Source organism: Austrofundulus limnaeus, unplaced genomic scaffold (genome assembly GCF_001266775.1).
Source record: "Austrofundulus limnaeus strain Quisiro unplaced genomic scaffold, Austrofundulus_limnaeus-1.0 Scaffold55, whole genome shotgun sequence".
In the NCBI taxonomy this organism is placed as follows: Eukaryota; Metazoa; Chordata; class Actinopteri; order Cyprinodontiformes; family Rivulidae; genus Austrofundulus; species Austrofundulus limnaeus.
In genome coordinates, this window is record NW_013952457.1 from 1,887,106 (window position 1) to 1,907,626 (window position 20,521).

Consider the following 20,521-nt stretch of genomic DNA (forward strand, 5'->3'; position numbering starts at 1 on the left):
TTTAAAATGCATGTACTTCTGAATACTTAAGTATTTTCAAAAGTAAGTACTTCAGTACTTTTACTTGAGTAGATTTTTGACTGAGTAACTTTTACTTGTAGTGGAGTAGATTTGACCATGAGTATCAATACTTTTACTCAAGTACTAGAGTTGAGTACTTCGTCCACCACTGTGTGGAAGTAGGTGGTGCTTTTAGGGGCGGCTGTGGCGGAGTGGTTAGGGGAGTCGTCCTGTAACCGGTAGGTTGCCTGTTCAATCCCCTCTTCCAGCCGTCTCAGTTGCTCCACATGGCTACCACAACATGCATCAATGAGTCAAAGCAACACTCTGTGTATGTTTTTGATGAGAGAATAACATTATAACATGATAWGATATAAAGCTCAAAAAGTTGATTTTGGACAATACCCCCACACCCCTTTAATTTTCACCTTTAGTGTTTTAATTCATTGATTTTTTTTTCTAATTGTTTTTAGTCCATTGTGTGTTGTACACATTTCTGGTGCCTCCTACCTGCTATCCAATCAACAGCAATGCCTTCAACTCTTCCAATGCCATTTGTAACCACATCTTCTTTCCAGGTCTGGTCTCTCTTGGCCCTGCTGATGGTACTGAGGCCCATATCCACCCAGTAGATTGTATCATTGTCTGTGAATTAAAAATAAAATAAAATGGTGGTTCCATAATTTAAAAAACACCAAACTTGGAAATCTTTGGGGTTTTTTTCTGAAAATTGAGGGAAACCATCATCCAAAGCCTTACCAGCATGAAAATCAATGCCTACAGCCAGGGAGGTGCCGGAGACCGGTACCAGGGCATCGGACATGTCTGAAGGATCCAATGGAATACCACGAATGCCCTCATGCACCGAATATAGCAGGAAGGAGCTGACACCTTAAGCAAACAAATAACATGGGCTCTTTATTTACTTGCAGCACTTTCTTTAAAAATTGCACCAGCTTTCTTTTTTTAAATTTATTTTTTATTTTTTGGGGTTTTGTTTTTATGTGGTTACATTGTACCTTCACAAGACTGCTGCCCTGTTCGTAAGCTGTACCCTGCAGTGCACATGCACGCTCTGGTGGTCCGGGAGGTGGGGAGACACAGCTGGGAACAGTCTCCGTTGTTTTTGCTGCACAGATTGGTGCCTGGGAACACAAACGCACAAGGACAAATACGCAAAAACAAATCAAAGATGAGTAATGCGGGCATAAACAGACGTGCTTTACATAAACATTCTTCACGCAGCCTTCAAATCAGACCTTCAAGGAATCAAAAAATGGATTTTTTTTCTCATTTTTCTTTTTCACCCAGAGCAGTTTAACATGAAACAAATGTTGCATAAATTGTAAAAAAATAAATAAAAAGAACTGCACCATTCTGCACAGTTTCATTGTAGATCTTCATGTGCATCATGGGGGATGTGCTGTTTCTCAGGATTTTCCAGTTGCCACCATCTTTTTTGTCACAGGTTCCGATCTGGTCAGTACCTTGGTCAGCCCACCACAGCTTATCGCCTAAACATACAGAAGATGGATTTTTATTATCAACATGTAGAAAAAAAGACAACAAAAATGTAAGGTTGGTCAAGTTTTTACACACTATTAAACTAAAATAACTTTTTACTCAACATCTTCCTGGAAATCGATCTTTAATCATAACGTCAAATATTTTCCCAGATCGTACCCATGATGGCGAGAGCTGTTGCCTTTATCAGCTTGCCCTTGGCTCCTTCAAGCACCTCCAGCTCAGAACCATCCAGTTTACAGCGGTTAATGGTGCCGTTCCCTGAGCTGATCCAGTACAGCTGCTCAGCGTCGAAGTCGATGGAGAGACCTGCGAAACACAGAAAACCCCACAGATGTGTGATCTCCTGCCTCGTCACTGGGAGGTGCTGCCTCTTATACACAGGCACAGCTGGAGAGGCTCACCAACAGGGCCTTTCTGGTTGGTGAAGAGGAGGCTGATGTTGGTGCCRTCAGTGTTGGCGATGCTGATGTTGTCCCCATCTGTCCAGTACAGCTTCCTGATGGAGGCACAAACAAAGGACCAGTGGAAATTAGCAAAAGAAAGTTAACGTTCTGTTCTTTAGTCTTCATTGTTGATTAAACTTTAAACAATCAAGGCTTAATTTATAGAAAACATTTCATAATGTTTGGTAAAATCTTTGTCTTTTTACTAAAACATAAATGAACTGCAAGACGAAAAACAAATATTCTGCTCTTCTGAACTTTGAGTTAAAATGGACTTAATCCAGTTCATGATTCCGCTTTTTTTAAATCCTAAAACTACAGCAGAACACAACATCTTCAGCTTAAATATTCCTTATTCTGTGTTAGGACTAACCTTGGAATATTGCACATCTTTGGAATAGAAATCAGTGCAGATCAGGGATAGGCAACTGGTGGCCCGCGGGCCGGTCGGGACTTCTGTAAGAGGGGGAGGTAGACTATCTGCTCACAGAATTTCAAGGCTGTGTTTAATCTGCTATAGACGCTGTCTGCCATGAAGGATTTTAATATGCCTCCACAACAACATGTTGTACAAAGCTAAATATGAGAAGTTTACTGAAGACGCAAATACATAAAGAATAGCTACTTTTTACCAGAACCAGCAGGAGTCTGCACTCAGTTTGTATTGTGCCGTTGCAGCTCAGCTTCCTAAAGTATGTTTTTTTTGTTTGCTTCTAACTTTTTGTATTTATATTTAGTAAGCAACAGTACAACTATTGTACATGCATTTGAGCATGAAATGTTTCAGGTTGCTGCAGGTTTTTAGGTTTGCAGGTTACTGCATGTTTAATAAATGTGGCCCCTTCCATCATTTAAGCTGCCCATCCCTGGTACAGATCAGTCCTGTTTATCCATGGAGATTTAAAAAAAAATGTTAAAGTGATATTTAAGATATTCAGTGTAAAAGTTATGAAAAAATAAATGGTAACCCTTTGATTAGCTTCATCTTGGAACAATAAAGTTCATCTTTGACCAGATTTATGAGCTAATGACTAGTCAGAACGGGGACTAGACCAATGTTGATTGTTGCAGTCTTCAAACAACTAATCTCAAACAGTTCACACCAGTTACTGTAAAAACTTATTTTATAAATCTTTACATTGATGTCAGTTTAGCATTGCAAAAACATTCCGGCAGAAATGTTCCTGTTGGAAGTGCTCCAGGCTGCACCAGAAATAAACTTGTTGCTGTTTGTAGTTAAAGGTAAAGTTTAACGTTATAAAAGAGTATTCTCATAAACAAGCAGTTTTGTATTAAAAAAGCAGTTGTCCACTTAGGCGTCAGACTAATCACTGGTCCAAACTGAAGCCATTCAAACCGCTATGTACAACAGGTAAGATATTCGTTCTTCATTACCTTCCCACAGAACTATTCCTTGAAGTTTGCCTCATCTTAGTTTTGTTCATTCATTGTTGTAACATTTGCCCTTTAGTTCTCCCGCAGTCTGACAGTGAGCACCACTGTTTTCAGACAGCATGAAGTGTTTGTTTAAAAGGTATCTCCTGCATGATGGTTCACTTCCTGTTCAATCCAACCACATCCACCACACCCTTCAATATACTTGTTARCAGGTCTTTAAAATAAGAACATAGAGCCATTTAAACTCCCACGGTTGCCTTTTTGTGCAAACACACTCAGAGAGTATCCCGCCCCATTTTTTATGACCCCGCCCACTCTATTTGGGGTCAAGTGTGTTTGTGTGGCAGAAGAAGCAGACAGACCTGACGCATGTCTACCATCTGCTTCTCATTTTCGCTCACGCCTACAGCGCTCGGATGGGAAACATTCCTCGGCCTAACTGGGCTAAGTCCTTTAAAGAGATGAAGGTGTAAACAAAAACACAAATTTCTTCGCGGACCTGAAGTGCTCGTGAGCACTGACATTCCTACGGAACAAAAATAAATGTGTAAATATAGCTGGCCTGTCTGTGATCTGTCTGTTTGGCTGAGGGGGGAGACTGAGGCCCGGTGGGGTTCAAGAGAGGAGGGGAAAAAACGGATGTTACCAGAAGGGGACAGGATATAAGATAAATACGGAGAGGAAGGCAGAAAAGAGGACAAAAAAAAAACCAAACAAAAAAAATCTCTGGCTGTGGCGTATGTAAATGAAGAAACTTTCAAAATAAAAGAGCAGCGACAGAGGAGAGCCATGACTTTGCATGTGTTTAATGTGTGGCATCTTTATATGTGTGTATTTATATTTTTATATCTGTGTGTGCAGGACTGACCCCAGCATTGGATGCAGCACCAAACAGTGTGGTTTGTCCAAGCCCTGGATAACAGCATTCTTGAAGGAGCCATCCAGTCTGGCAACATTAATCTGCTTTTTATTGGCATCATAACTAGTCCAGAAGAGGTTCCTGGACACCCAGTCCACCGCCAGGCCGTGTGTGTTGGGTAGATCTGAAGAAACATCAGCAAAATGAATCACTGATTATTTAATTCTACAGTCAAAAATAATTATTTTTAAACTTTCTGTCTTGTATTTCACTGCCTCCTTACCAGCAGAGACCACAGTCTCGACCCCAGTACCGTTGATGAAAGCCCTCTTGATGGTCTGGGTTCGTACATCTGACCAGTAGATGCGGTGCTCCAGAGCATCGTAGTCGACCACCGTCACGTTGTCGATGTCCGGCACGTTGAAAGAGATGATGTAGTTGTAGTACGGGTTGTCAATGTCCACTCCTCGGATCTCTATTTGTCGAGCGTACAGCAGAAACTGCCGGGACTCTGCGGGGGGAGAGGAGATGTGGCATCCATCAGACGTTGAAGTGAATAATGGAGAGGTAAACAAAGGAAAAGACGAGTCAAAGAAAAACAAACACAATCCATGAGAAAAATCAATAACTTGTAGACTGATTGTTGCAACAATGATAAACGACTGGTTGATATTGTTGCCACTTGAACAAACAGTAAATCCATATGCATCTTTGGTGCAGGTTATTTCATGCGGCTGAGTGACTCAGTAGCTCAGACATGACGGTGAGAGTGAATTTAATCAGTGAAGATACAAAACAACTGCGATGGCACTAACGCTCAATGATTGTTTAACTGTGCGCAGCTAACATGACCGACAGGAAGATGTGGAAAGACAAATGGAGATGAAAGAATAATGATACTCAGGCTGACTGTGTGGTGGATGGGAGGAGTGGGGGTCTTCACTGGTATTAATGACAATAGGGCCTCCGTTTCATTGCCCAAAGATAAGAGACTGCTGCACAGAATATTAAACTAACACAGAGTAAAAAGGCCTCCTGTTGTTTTATATGGGAAGACCTTCATACAGTATAGTGAGCGTTTTCATTAAAAACCCTTAAAAACAATTCAGATCCTTTAGTTCTGTATAACGGATATGCATAGTTAACATCTTACCTGCTGCAGACACATTTTGATTGAACTCAGTTTGGAGAGAAATAATCTATTTAGGTTAATCTGAGCTTAAATACCATCCAATAGTTAGAACTTTGCAGCGTTTCATGTGAACAATAGTTTTTAGGCATTTGCATAGCAGAAAGGTGTGGGCCAGATCTGGTGTCAAGCTGGCACTGCTGGCAATGTAAGTGGTTTGTCAACTGGATGTGGGCCAGGTCTGGCAATGATGGCATTGGTTTTAGGATGGCATGCCCCAGTTGGTCCCATTAGGGTTTGGTTTATGTGGTGCTGGCCCATGCATGGACCACCAAAGTGCTGTCATTCTTTACAGTATCTGGGCCAAGTGTTAGTGCCTAGTGTGGGCCAGAACTGGGCCAGATTAATTTTTCCATGTGAGTAATTTTGCGTTACACCATTAGCAGCAATATACTTTGGTCTTAGCCCCATTTGAATTAGTTCCAACTCAATGAGTTGGTCAGAAATATGAAATCTAAAACAGGTAAGTGTTGATTATGCATAACTCTTCCACAGAACCTTAATTCAAAAGATCTAAATTATTGCTTTAAGATAGGAAGAAAAAAATCTAACACGTACCAGTAAGATATAATAATAAAACTCTACAAGAGCAGAGATTACACTAAGCTATTCTACAGTTTTGCTCAAAGAAAACTGTTTGCGAATCCAAACAAACAGCTGACAGCCTGTTTCCACTGTAAACACATTCATGTCTGTGAGCTCAGACTCACCGACACAAGTCCGCTTGTCAGTGCTCAGCTTCATGAGGTGAGGGCATGCGCATGAGAACGTCTGGTTGTAGTTGATGAGGCAGAGGTGAGAGCAGGGCTCTTTGCCATCTTTAGCTGCACATGGGTTCGGAGCTACAGAGAAGCAAAGAAGGAGAGAACAACTCATAATAAGTACATACAGTCAACATATGAATTGTTGTCTTTGTTGTATTTGTTGACATGAGTGTGTGTGAATTCCTACCCTGTGGCTGTCTGGACGGGTGGTAGACCTGCAGGTCAAAAGGTTGTGTGTTGGTTCTCTGGACCACGGTGACGTTGCTTCCGGTCCACTTGTTGGCTTTAGCCAGCGTGTTGGTCCTCCAGTCCGTCCAGTAAACCTCTCCACCRTACACGGTGACGGCAAATGGGTGGGAGAGGTACTCATGGCCYCTCAGGACCTCGATCAGTCCAGAACCGTCATACTTAGCAGAATAAATTGCATCAGATCTGTGGGATGAAAAAGTTTGAGTTAACTTTCTTTGATAAAATCTAAAAGACAACAAACGGATGATTTTTTTTTTGTTTCTTTTATTAGACCTGGCGTCAATCCAGAGGATGCGCCGCTCCAGATAATCCACAGTGAGTCCATTTGGCCAGCCTCCATTGCCAGTTTCCTTATGAATAGTCTTTCTGCCTTCACCACTCATGGATGCAGCTTCAATCCTCGGCAAAGTGGCGTCCCAATCTGTCCAGAAGAGGATCCTGCAAGGGCCATGCCACAAGAAGCACGCCAGATTAAAAGATATTTTCCCCCCACAATAACTGTGTGGCACTTTATTTTTGCATGGCGACATGTTTGCAAACTAGCTGTGCAGGAAACAAGCGGTACAGCCTTTACCCGTCTCGGGGGTCAAGAGCGATGGCTCGAGGGTGCTCCACGTCCCCTGCCAGCAGCGTGGTCCTCATGGTGCCRTCCAACTTGGCCACCTCGATCTGATCCAGGTTGCTTTCCACCCAGTAAATATTTCCTGCTATCCAGTCCACTGCCAGACCCTCAGGAGTAGCCAGTCCGTACTGGATTACTACATCAAAACTGGTTAAAGCTACAGATGAAAGAGAAAAAGAGACAGAACTGGTAAAACATGATGTTAAAGATGAAACCAGACCAGGCTCCTCATCATCAGTACTGAATGTTTATTTAATATGGTGGAAAGGAAAAGAAGAACCAGTCAAACCTTAAAACAAAGGTGTTTAAAGTCTAATTTAATCTTGTAATATTACCCTAATCAACCAAACAAAGCTATCAGGGGTGCTGAGGTCTCTTGTTGAACCTGCACTCTGTTTAAATTTGCATGATTAAAGGCTGCGGTTTGCTGATGATGCCTGCTCAGATTGTACTGCAGCCCGAAGCYCTGATCTGCTGCCGAGCTTTATGATTCAGAAATGATCAAACTGGGGCCTATTTGTAATCAAATCCTCGCGTCGTAAATTGTCCTTTAATGGACTGTTTAGTTGAGGAGAAAAACGCTGAGAACAATAAGAGAAGAGGCGGACRTGATGCTGCAATTACAAACCAAACTAAATGTGTGGTTGTCGGGACTAAAGAAACGCGTTTCTCCGGCTCGTTCAAACCCTTTAATTTACAACCGGCTCCCTAATGAGAGTGATGGGTAATTTGTTTGGGATGAGTCATTCATTATTGTGTTTGGAACAATGTGAACACGCTGACTTGTTTACAGCCTACAGACATAAAAACATGGCAGCCGGGAACAAAATGAACAGAGAAGCACTACAACCTTTGGACAGGCTGGTACACAAAGCTGCATCAGTGTTTCTGCTTCAGCAGGGAGGAGGTTCTGTTTGACAGAGCTGCAGGACCTGATCGAGTGCTGTGACCTTTATCAAGGTCTTCTGCTAATTGTCCTGTTACAGCTAAAGGCTAAATTATAGGGGTGCACCAAAAAAAATCATTTTAAATCGGAATCGGGATTCACATTTACAAAGATTCAGAATCGATTTAAAAATGTCCCAAAATCGATTTTTTAAATAAAGGTTGTCAAACTCCACTGTGTAACCACTTGGGATGTCCTGACGTCACATGCAGCCGGTTCTGGAATGTATGCATGTGYAGAAAGCACCAAAAACAAAGAAAYAACAAAACTATTTGGGCTCATTTTGTTTTTTACTGAATGAGTCTGAGTTTAACATGAGCTTCACTGTGTGCAAAGTTTGCAAAATGAAGATGAGGCACTTTAGAAACACGACAAATGGGCTCACATTGAGTTTTGAATGAAAAAATAATCGATTTTGAATCRAATTGTGACCCCAGAAATCTGAATCCAATCGTTTCGTGAGATAGTAAAAGATTCCCACCCCTACTAAATTACCTGTTAAAATAAAGGYTATATAAAGCCGGAGAGTTCTACATTTTTACCTCAAAATCATTTGAAATAAAAATGCAAACTCATATTTAAGCCATATTTTTATTAAAGAGTTTTCACCAAGTAATAAATAAATAATCAGCCATCTGTGTTTTCATCATTACTCAAACGAAGCCTTGATTTAATTTTAAACAAACGTAAAAGAAATTAACTAAAAAGTGACAACCTGAAACAGGAGTCCATTACAAAACACTTTTATTATTGCACTGTGCCTGTAAAAGAAGCGCAAACTTGTTTTTTGTTTGTTTTTTTATTAAAATTTTCTTAACTAAAAACACACAGTAGCTCAGACTAAACCTGAGAACATTACCAAAACAAAATCCAAACAAGTATCAGGCATAAATGCAGTCGGTAAAACAAAAGACATCGAAGTTGAGAAGCCGCCTTTGGCCCTGCTTCCTTCAGGTAAGCGTTCCAGATTGAACAAAAAGTGGCCAATACAGTCATAATACATTCCTGTATCATATTGTGCCATGACCTCATTGAGGGTGCTAATCCATTGTGTCCCTAATCCTAAAAAATCTGAAAACTCTTCTTCTTCCTGGCAGTAAAAGTCAACAGGTTATTGTGCTCAGGCCAAATCAATGGGTCTGAAAGGCCCCAGAAAAATAAGTTTCAGGTTTRGCTGTAAGGTAAGATTAAAAATATAGTAGAACAACATCAGATGTGCAAACTGGATAATGCTCACAAAGCTGATTTATTAACAGTGTGCAGCGAGGATTGTGTCTGTAATATGAGAGAAAATAGCAGCCACAGTCTATTTAGCGTGTTTGCCTTCATGAACATGCAGAMTGTGTAATGATTTTAGAACCCTCAAAAAACAGGGCAAAATAAAGCCAAGTCTGATTCCATTTTCATCCTGAATGCAAACCGCCTGCAGATGTTACCAATGACAGAGGCTGACAAACCGTAAACCAAGCAGAGAACACACTTTGAATTATACAATAATAAAAGCCTCACCTCCATTCTCAGACAGCTTCCCTCTGTAGATCTTATCTTCCACCACATCTGTCCAATAGAGGGAACTCTGGTTGAGATGGAAGTCAATAGCAATGGTGTTTCTGAGGCCCGGCACCAACACGCTGAACTCTCCCTTGTTCAGGTCGATGCGACGGATTTCATGACGGTTCGAGAAAATTATGAAGGGTTTGAATGGATCTGTGGGGAAAAAGAAAAGAAAAACAACCTCAGAGTTAAGTTGTAAAATATTAAATCACTGCTAATTATTATYCATATAAAAACTTTACTTTTTTACAAAGCTAGTCCTGGTTCAACTCCAGCTTCCTTACAGACTTTCCCTCTCAAACCGTACAAAGTATTTGTGGCTTTATTCTATTTCTAAAACTGAAACTGTTTGATTTTTCTGCCTGAAAGCTGCTGAAAGTTTTGACTAAAGCCGAGGCAAAAWTGATGACTCGTTTGTTCCCGTTTTTCCCTGCAAACCCAATAAAATATAAATAATCAAATTGCTTTTATTTTCTGTCATTTCTGCTCTTGTTATACTTTGGTTTAATCATTATAATATGTTTATAATAAGCGTATAAATGTGAGTTTTAGCACTAATATGCTGCTGTTTCCAGGACGCTACACAAAAATAAATAATTAAATAAATAAAATCTTGGTTAAATAAATTCAGTCAGAACACGTGAACAGCTCTGCCTTTCAGAATATAAAACATGGYTGCAGTGGGTGACTTTTCCCATAAAAGGGGAGGGGGTCGTGTTGAAAGTGTCTCTAATCCTGTGTAATGAAAAAGCCAAGTAAATTAGACAAGAGTTATCTGTAGCTAACAGGCAGCCAGACAGGCAGCAGGATGAATGACAGGGAGCTGCTGGCTCAAAGACTCCAGCAGCGACGAACAGCAGCAGAAATTCATGGCTCTTTCTTGGCTAGTTGCTGCAGGGTGATAACTACTGTAAAGTCTTTGTGTGCATGATAAAATTCAAAGGGCGACCGAGTGGTTTTTCTGCTTCTCACAGCTTGCCTTTTCGGGGAYTTTAATGAAAACAAATTGCTGCGGTTCTTGTGGTTCTCTTATGTTTAATATTTGTTTCATGAAAGAAATATTAGCAGCAGGAAATCACAGCTCTAGTCTTATGTTTTCTCGCCTGTCATAAATGTCTATTAAAAGCAGATAACCTCTTACTCTTTTCTTTTTTATTGCTCAGCTATGTGTTTTTATTACAAATCTGTTCCAGTTTTCTCTTCTTTTTGACTTCCTCTACTGTGGAGAATCAGATTTTTTTTCAAGCTCCTTTAGTTTAATGAAAACCATTAACTATTACTGACCAAATCCTCCACCTTTGCCGTCACCGCGTCAGCWTGGCCTCTTACCCAGGCTTTTGCAGCTTTCCATGTCGGGCTCCAGYTCCCAGCCCTCAAAACAAGAGCATTTCACGCTGAACTTGTCCTCCTCGCAGCGCTGGCTGCACTTCAGATGTTTGGCGCAGAAGCTCTGGATCTGACAGGTCTTGTTGTCCGACCCCAGCTCCATGCCCAGCGGACAGGTGCAGATGATGCCCTCGCCGGGAGCTACCGTGCAGTTATGGCTGCAATCGCCATTGTTCAGAGAGCACAGATCTGTGAAACAGAGAGCACCAGGCCCGGGTTGGAGGAGTTCAGATGCGGAGCTGGTGCTGGCAGCTCTCTGAAGCGCAGCCCGAGCGTCGCCGTGTCTTACCGCAGAGTTTCTCGTCGGAGCCATCTGGGCAGTCGTCGGTGCCGTCGCAGAGTTTCTCCGCCGGCAGGCAGATGGTGGAGTTGCTAGCGCACACGTGATGGGAGAGTTTACACACCAGAGCGTCGCAGTTGTCCTCATCTGAGTTGTCCTCACAGTCACTGTCTCCATCACAAACCCAGGCTTTACTGATGCACCGAGCTGCAGACAGAAGGCCGGGGGACTTAGAAACGTTCTGCCTCATGCAAATGTGTTTACTGAACCAAAAGAACTGTGCAAAAGTCTTGAGTCATCACTTATTAGTCAGACTTTTGTAGAAACTTTTGAAAGTGGTCTCGATCCAAGAAACATAAAAATCGTCTGCAAATGTCAGAATAAACTACTTCGGTATCTTCTAAATGTCACACCTGAGAGTGTGACCATATAGGGCCCAGCAGGGCCCAATGCTTGAAAACTCATCACTTACGCAATATGCTCTTTGGCCAGCCAATTCGAATGTTATCAGTCCATTAAATGGACGTTATTAGCGGTTATCAGTCCCATAGAATGGCTTCAGACTGTCCCGACAGTGCCCCCTAGTGGGCTACCAGTGCTATATATGTTGGAATGCAACAATCTTTTACCGCCGGAGTCCGGTCTACTTTATCGTAGCCCAGGTCATTTTCTCTAAAATTAACCTTAGTGGTTTTATGCCTCATATTAACCAGCTGACAGTCTGAAGCCATTCTATGGGACGGAGAACCCACTAGGTGGCACAGTCGGGACAGTCTGAAGCCATTTTATGGGATTGATAATGGCTAATAACGTCCATTTAATGGATGATAACATCCGAAGCGGGTGATTTGGTCAAGCCCCCTCATATCTCACTGCCTCTGTTAGGATAAACACAACCCACCACAATACCTGGTCCGGACCATTGTCTTTAGGTATTCCTTCTGAAAAATCATTGTGACAGTCCTCTTTTGGTTACAATAGAGCCAGAGCATGGAACAATCTCCTGAGGCATGTACTGTACAATGAATTCATTGTAAAAACACTTTTAAACCTAATGTTGAACGTTCTCTACTCAGTGGTCTCAGAGATAAAGAGCTGAATCCTTTTATCGTGTCCCTTATAACAAGAGTCCAAACTTTATTTACAGTCCCTTATTCATCTCCCATTAGATTGTATGTTACACCAAATTGTTTTTTAATTTTTTATATTTATTTTTTGTACTATGTTATTTGTTACATGTTTTATATTGTGTTTTATATTGTGTTTTTTTTTGTACTGGACCACAATGGAAACAAGTGTTCTCATGTTCTTGTGCTATCCAAGTATTATTAATGGATGTACATGCAATATTACTACTAAATATATTTATGTATATTTGTGGCCTGTTAAGCCACTTTACTCACAAATAAAAAGGCTCCTGAACTCAAAGGATGAACTAAAGTTTTGTTCACAAACAAACAACTTTACAAAGAACCAATTTGCATTTGGAGCATGAGCTGCTCTTCATTAGCAGTTTGTCACAGTTACACAACGTGTTCCCGTTTCCTTAGTCGAACCTATGAAAAACGCCAAAGTGAACACAGTTTCACTCATAAAATAGTACATTTGCACCATCAATGTGTTTTTTAAAAAGATATTAGATGAAATGTCATTCAGTAGACCGATAGTGCCCAAACTCTTCAGCTTTTGAGCCACAAAATAACAGTAGAAGACCTGTGTCCCTGACTATTTTTGGGTGTTAAATATTGGTATGAAATTAAATAAACAAGGCTAATTTCATTTAGCACAACTAACCTCAAATGTTTGTAATAAAGGTAATAATGACGTTGTTTTTTAAATATAATTCATTTTGAAAATCCTTTCAAGACCACACACTGATGTTTCAGGACTCACAGCGGTGTTCCAGTCCCAACTTTGGGAACCACTGCAGTAGACTGAAGAATGATGCATCTCTACTTTGTTGGGTAGTTTCTTTTTTTTCCTGCTTTCTCAAAGACGTTCAGATATTTTTCATTTGCTTAATGTACAAGAACTAGACCCAAAACCCCAAGTCCGAARAAAACCCCATCTAATTAAATTAAAGGTAGTTTATAACTTTTGCACCGAGCTGTCCCCTCACCAGAGTCCCTGCAGCCGAACTTGACAGCTGGATCACACATGTGCGTGACGCCCTCGCAGCTCTTCTCGTCGCTCATGTCCATGCAGTCCGTGTCGCCGTCGCAGCGCCAACGCGAGGGGATGCAGAGGCCGTCCATCCGACACTGAAACTCGTCAGCGTGACAACCGCCGGGTGGACGCGTGGCTGCAGGGCGGAAAGAAGGGGTGACAGAATACAAAAGAAAGAGAGAGAGAGAGAGAGAGAGAGAGAGAGAGAGAGAGAGAGAGAGAGAGAGAGAGAGAGAGAGAGAGAGAGAGAGAGAGAGAGAGAGAGAGAGAGAGAGAGAAGCTTTTTAGAAGAAGATGTGGAGTTTGAACAATAGATCAGAGCCCACATTCAGAAGGTGGTTGTTTTAGTCATAACACCAGCTGACTGTGAATCATTTTGTTCCACTGTTGTTCTGCAAAGACAGAGTAATATGCAGAGGTTTATAGTAACTAAGTACATTTACTTTGTTACAGTACTTAAGTCATTTTTTTGAGGATTTGTAATTTTACCAAGTGTTTTTTTTAAATTGTGACTTTTACTATTACTTAGTTACTTTTAAAACCTAAAAATGATACTTTTACTTCTTAACTTTAACGTTTAACACCTAGTTATTTGTTATAAATTAAATCTGTCTGAACTCATGAAAGGAGTTATTTATGTGCTTTAAAAAAAAACAAGAGTTGAATTTACTCAACTAAATCATATCAAACATTTCCACTAAACCTTGTGGAGTAAATTTGAGGTGATATACATGTTTTATTTTGTAAAAATTGACTAATTTAATCAAATTGGTTTTGTGGAGCTAGTTTGGTTCTGTAAATTTAACAGTTTATTTGTTAGAGAGCATGGAAAAGTACTTTTACTTATACTTTCCCAATTTTTGTGAACAGTTTTATGACTTTTACTTAACTAGTTTTCTCATCAGTGATATTTATTTTTACCAAAGTTATTTTCTGTTAAGGTACTTTTACTTCTACTTAGTTATTTTTTCAAGTACTTTATAGACCTCTGGTAATAAGAGTAATAAGCTTGTCAGAATATTAAACTTCTTATTCTGTTACTTGACACTTTTAAAAGGTGGTCACTAGTTCTTCCCATTGAACAGAGACAAAAAGGCCTTATTGGATTGTAAATAAACTGAAAAAATGCAAACACTTGTTCTGATTTAAGTGTTGAGTCACATCTGAATAAAAGCAGTGGCGAGGTGCAACCACTCAGTCGTGATAATAACAACCATCTGTCACAGCTGTGTTTTCTAAACACTGTCACACCGACACAGACTAGCAAGTCAAATCTCATATTCAGGTCCCTTTTTTTAAATAAAGGTCTTTATGAGCTCTATGCGTCACAAACAGACCTGTAGTCGGAGCAGAACTGAGAGAAAATTTGTTTTGCGGGGAAATCTTAATGGTGTTTTCTGAAGAAACTATTAAAATGTTGATGATTCATCCTGCCTTCAGGGGAACAGACTCGTTTTTCCATCCAACAAAAGACTCGGCCCACCCCGGCTGCTGTTTTTATACAAAACACAAATGTGCAAAAAGATCACGGCTGTTTGCTGGCGGTTTGATGATCGACTTTAATGTTTGACAAACTTCAAAACCTTATTTCTCCTTTAGTCAAACTGAACAATTTGGTGTCTTGTTTTTAAAGGGTAAAACCAAGTTAAACCTAATACATTCATGAAGTCAAGAGTGGTAGAAACTGATGCAACAACTCATCCGTTTCTGGAGGGTGTTTATTCTGACGCTGGGTTTTGAAAAATAATAAAAGTCCCAGATGTCTTCCTTGTTTTCTTCTAAACATTCCTATTTTGGTCACAAGCGATCCAGATTCCAGGAACAGCTAATTGGGAAAAACAACCATATTTTCCCACTTTCTTACCCAAGGTTTGCAATCATTTCCCGTGTTTCAGCTTTATGTTGTTGTTTCCTAACAGTCGGCTGCAGCAGCTCTTTGGGGGCGTGTCTCACTGAGCAGTGACGGCTGGAAACTGGCTACTCAAACTTGACACAGTCTTCTGAGAAAATACATGAATCTTCTGTTGCAACCTTACTGGATTCTGAGTGTTTTCACCCAAGTGGGCCAAAACTGTATTCTAGGTTGTGCACATTATTTCATTGTCCAGCTGCTCCGACATTTAAATAAGATTTGATCCACTCGAGCACACTTTTGAAACAAAGACAGATTTGGACCATTTTTTAAATGAATTATTATTTAGTATCGGTGTGTTTTAGACCACAGCGTTCAGGGTTCTTGCCTCTAATCTTTTCTGTCGGAGGAGAGCTCCACTCAAGCAAGGAAAGGAAGAACCCCCGCAGACTGAGCCACATTCTGGAGACTCCCTTGTGAGTGATGTTTGCCAACTCGTTGCAGCAAAGTGAAACAAAACATTAAGTGTTTCTCTTTTTTAACTGTTAAATTATTCTCACATTTAAATTTAGGCAGGAAAAACAAATAGTTATAAATTTGGTATTTGCTTTCTACTGTAGTTTTCTTTTTAAAAAAACGTCATTATTTTACAGAGTTCGACTGTAGAATAAAACTGTTTTGCTTCACATCTTTTTCCAAAAATATGAAACTGAAAAAGATAAATGAACATCATTCGGCCGCGACGAGTTCATTTTATTTCCTCTGGGTTTAATTCACAGCTTTGTGATTGAAGATTTTGTGCATCACGACAGATCCTTCTGCTAAAGGTAGCTATTATTAAGACACATCTGCTTTTGGTTGAATGCTCTGTAAAAATGATACCATAGACATTTCATAGATGAACAGTTCTAATTAGAAAGCGGCTCATTCTTGTGCAGGTTTGCAGCGTGAACAAAAGCAGCCTTTGTAGCTCACTTCAAAGCCTGAGAACTGAAAAAGATAATTGCAAAGACGTAATGGTTGTCTTTTTTTCCTATATAACTCCACTTTTCTTTTTTTATTTTATTGAAATGTAGAAAATTAAATCAGCACAGGAGATGAAGTTATTTTGTGTGATAAATGTGTGGACCCCCCCCCCCCACACACACACACACACACACACACACACACACACACACAGCTAAAGCAGTAAAAGACACTGACTCTGATTGGTGCAGTTTGCATGGGTCTCGTCGCTGTAGTCCCCGCAGTCGTTGTCTCCGTCACATCTCCAGTAATCGGGGATGCAGCGACCGCTGTTGCATTTAAACTGAGTGCTGGAGCAGGAGTGGCTGCAGCCCGCTTCATCGCTGTTGTCCCCGCAGTCGTTATCTGCAAAACAAACGCAGCAATGCGAAACTCGCTCTCACACGTCTGAAAACAAAGCAAATATTTATGCAAATGTGCAGAAAGATGCAGGAATTTATTTATTTCTTTACAGTGAACACATCATTTAACACGACAGTGTAAACATATGAGATAAAATATGAAAAATGAGAGTTTAAATGATGACAGAAACTGCATAGATCAGAACATGCACCATGAGGAAATGTACCCAGCACGGATACATTGAGCTTTCAGCGTAGCGTCTTTGGCATTTCTGTACAAATATTCTCTTTAAAAAAACAGCCAAATGTAACTTTTAGCACATTTTACTCTATTTTTTTAAAACTGTCTGGGAGAAAAGTAAACATTCCTGTAGCAATATCTGTTAATAGTAATAAATAATAGTTGATAAAGTGAAATAAGTTATATTTATGCACACAAATTTGATTGTTTCACCAATCAGGTTTGTGTGAAAGGACAGCAGTTTCGACCTCTTGGAGGTCAGTCGGGTTAGAAAAGCAGCCCTGACTCTCTCTGGTGAGTTCTAAAGCTCTGGCTAGCATCACGGCTGTTGTGGTGCATGTTGATCTATGCACTAACCGGTCGCTTTTGGACAATTCAACTCATCAGAGCCGTCCTCACAATCCTTTTCTGAAAGACAGAACCAACGGAAGACAGCACAGTGGGCAAAGAGCACAACACAGGACAACAAAACAGATGCGCAAACAAACAAATGCACGAGATGACAAAAGCAAATACAGTAAAAGCGTGGTGGTCCGGCATGCACGGTAAACTCTGACAAAAAAAAACAACAAACAAACAAACAGAAGGAGGTGAACAAAGACGCAAAGAGCCGGGACTAACCGTTATCACAGCGCCAGTTAATGTTGATGCAGCGTCCATTGTTGCAGGTAAACTGCGTGAGGGGGAAACAGGTGGGGTAGGCTGTGGACATGGCAGACATATTGCAGATTATACATTTATAAGTTATATAACGGTGTATAACTGGAGAGTAAGCCAACCCACCACAGGACACAGGTTCATCAGACCGATCGCCACAGTCATCGTCCAGGTCACACATCCAGGAGACGGGGATGCAGCGCCCGCTAGCGCACGAGAACTGATTGGTCGGGCAGGTACGTGCTAAAATACGAGAGAAAATTTGTGAACCGCAAAAGGCAATGAGCAGAAACTTGTGGTGGTGGTGGTGGTGGTGTGTGTGTTTTTGTGGTGGGGGAGTGTGTCTGCATACCTGAGCAGGTGGCATTGGACTCGTCCTCGTCATTCCCACAGTCGTTGTCGCCGTCGCACAGCCAACGCAGCGGGATGCAGCGGTTGTTCTTGCACTTAAACCTGTCGGTGGGGCAGGTGTGCTGGTCTGCAGAGAGAACAGGATGCGATGGAAAAAAAGCAAAGATTTTCAGGAGCAGAAAAGAAAACGGGAAGTTATTTTTAGAGATGAGGGGATTGGAAAGAGAGGAGAGCTGTAAGGTTAAAAAAGGAAAGGAAAAAAATCAGGGGGCTGTTTTGGACTGAGGTTTGTTTAGTCTGGAAGCAAAAAAAAAAACCTGTCTGCACTTTGACCACAGACGAACAGAACGAGAGCTATTCCAAATTTACAGACGCTGCTGCATTCTTTCTTGCACAAAGACGCAGCTAAAGATTGTGCTGGGAGAAAGTCTTTGATCCGACTCCAGGCCGTCACATTCCCACATCTGCCCATCGTCTGAGCTGGCATCAACCAGAGATGCACCGATCCGAAGTTAATAACATGGATTGGTGCATCCCTCGTATGAACAGAACGTTTGGAGTGTGGTGACGCTCGGTAACTCACGGCACAGCTCCGGAGCCTCGTCGCTGTTGTCCAGACAGTCGTTGTCTCCATCGCACTTCCAGCGCTCCTGGATGCAGCGGCTGTTCTTACAAGCAAACTCTCCTGGCTGGCACTGAGGAGGCGGGACGTAAGACGGGTTGACTGGGAAGGAGAAGGCGAGGAGTTAGGAGGGTCAGGAAGGATGTAAATCAGGGATATTCAACTAAATGGCACAGGGAGTAGAAGCTACGCAAAGCCAACAAGGGGGGCTTTCACGGGGGGCTTGCCCGATAACAATACAACATGTAGAACGACAAATATTATCTTTTACATTGTAAATTTGTTTTTGTTGCAGCGAACAATAAATTAAATTTACGATTGGTTTAAAATCTATTTTTGTACTAAATTAAGTACAATAATGATAATCATCAACTTCATTTTTTTTTTTTTGGGGGGGGGGGGTGGCATTGACAGTGGAAAAAAATTGATCTTTCATGTTTTTACCTTTGCAGCTGGTGTTGTCGGTGGGGTCTAATACCTGGTCTTCTGCACAGGCACACTGCCGACCTCCTGGTATGGCCAGACACAGACTGCTGCAGCCGCCGTTGGACACGCGACACGCATTGGAGCCTGAAAATTAAAGACAGAAGAGAACCCATGAGGTTTAACAAACTCTCAGCGTCTGAATCACAGGTGGACGTTTTTTGGCACGACGTCGCGTCCCCCCGAACCTTGCTGCTGCTGAGCGTCGTACATCCGGATTTCAAAGATGGGCGGGCGCTCGTTGCGCAGCAGGGTGGCGGTGCCGGTGGTGGTGTCCAGCTTATGAATGCTGCCGCTGCGGTACTCGTTCCAGAACAAGAAGTGTTTATAGTGGCACAAGCCGAAGGCGTGGTTCAGCTCCTGACCTTCGTACACCGTCTGGTGATGTCAGAAAAGCAGCCAAAAGAGCACATTTATTTTTACAAGAGAACGCAAACTGTTTATTGTGGGTTTTTTCTCTCTTTTTTTCCAGAAGTTTGCCGCAAAGCATGCTCATAATTCAAAAAAAAGAAAAGCAAGAATGACCTCCTTTTATTTCYCTCCACAACATATTTGAGAACAGTTTGTTACAAATCCATCACGTATTTTGGCCAGCATCCACCCCTTCAGTCAGTCCACCCATTTCAACTAAATGAGTGTGTAGGCAGCAGAAAAAAAATCTGCTTTTTTAAACAAATGGTACAAAAACAGCATTTTAAGTGACGTGGAAGGAATGTGTGGAAATTTTTACATTTGACAGAGAGTTAGAAATCGAACCATCTGAGTTCTGCAAACATAATTGTCATGATTGACAGGGCTGACCTTACGCCCGGAGCTGTTGAGGTAGACCATCTCGATGCGGTCGTAGTAGGCATCCACCCAGTAGAGGATGCCCTGTGGGATGTCCAGGCTGAGTCCGTTTGGCCACAGCACTGTTTTGCTGCTCAGGAAGACGTTCCTGTTGGAGCCGTCCATCCAGGCCCGCTCAATTTTGCCTCGCTTGCTCTCCTTCGGGTCCTCCTCCCAGTCGGTCCAATACAGCCACCTGGGAAGAGCGAATGAGGGAGCTGTCACGAGCGTGTTTTATTAAATGAAGCTGAATTTGTCTTTGGGCGTTTTTTTTTTTAAAGAACTAATGAAGGTTTTGACTTTTTTTTTTTGCACTGAAACAGTCAATACTCATCAAACCAGGCTGGCCACAGGCACACAACTGTTTGTCACAAAGTAATTTAAAACTTGTCAATCAAAGCGCTGATCTGCGTGGAGCCATTGAACACAGACGGCTTACAATTACGCAGATCTAGAAACAGTCCTCCTCGTGGGAATATAGCTGATGCTACCATTAACATTTCATTTTATGGTTTCTCGCTCCGCTTTCCTTTTGTCCAAACCCTCCCTCCCTGCCCCTCCCCCCCGTGTTCCGCTGCTCTCTCTGAGCCTGATTGATTATTAGCATTAGTGGAAGCGAGTGCCTTTCTCCTGGGAAGTGCGTGGACACACATCATGCTGTCACGAGCAATCCAAAGTGTGTGTGTGTGTGTGTGTGTGTGTGTGTGTGTGTGTGTGTGTGTGTGTGTGTGTGTGTG

General features: G+C 41.6%; 1 protein-coding gene across 2 annotated transcripts in view; it reads right to left on the minus strand.

Annotated features, from left to right (window-relative positions):
- LOC106518065 (low-density lipoprotein receptor-related protein 1) overlaps positions 1-20,521 on the minus strand; it is a gene marked incomplete at its 3' end in the record, with an annotated part of 86,483 nt that overhangs the window by 1,761 nt on the left and 64,201 nt on the right. The window contains 25 exon segments of one of the 2 annotated variants that reach the window (XM_014009159.1): positions 511-645; positions 760-891; positions 1,020-1,145; positions 1,374-1,514; positions 1,684-1,833; positions 1,929-2,023; positions 4,237-4,411; positions 4,511-4,738; positions 6,127-6,258; positions 6,368-6,612; positions 6,703-6,867; positions 7,004-7,208; positions 9,507-9,704; positions 10,881-11,126; positions 11,227-11,424; positions 13,337-13,519; positions 16,439-16,606; positions 17,201-17,251; positions 17,465-17,545; positions 17,627-17,743; positions 17,853-17,978; positions 18,435-18,575; positions 18,918-19,043; positions 19,145-19,334; positions 19,758-19,980. In XM_014009159.1, coding sequence (XP_013864613.1) covers positions 511-645; positions 760-891; positions 1,020-1,145; positions 1,374-1,514; positions 1,684-1,833; positions 1,929-2,023; positions 4,237-4,411; positions 4,511-4,738; positions 6,127-6,258; positions 6,368-6,612; positions 6,703-6,867; positions 7,004-7,208; positions 9,507-9,704; positions 10,881-11,126; positions 11,227-11,424; positions 13,337-13,519; positions 16,439-16,606; positions 17,201-17,251; positions 17,465-17,545; positions 17,627-17,743; positions 17,853-17,978; positions 18,435-18,575; positions 18,918-19,043; positions 19,145-19,334; positions 19,758-19,980 — 3,977 coding nt within the window. 2 annotated transcript variants of the gene reach the window in all.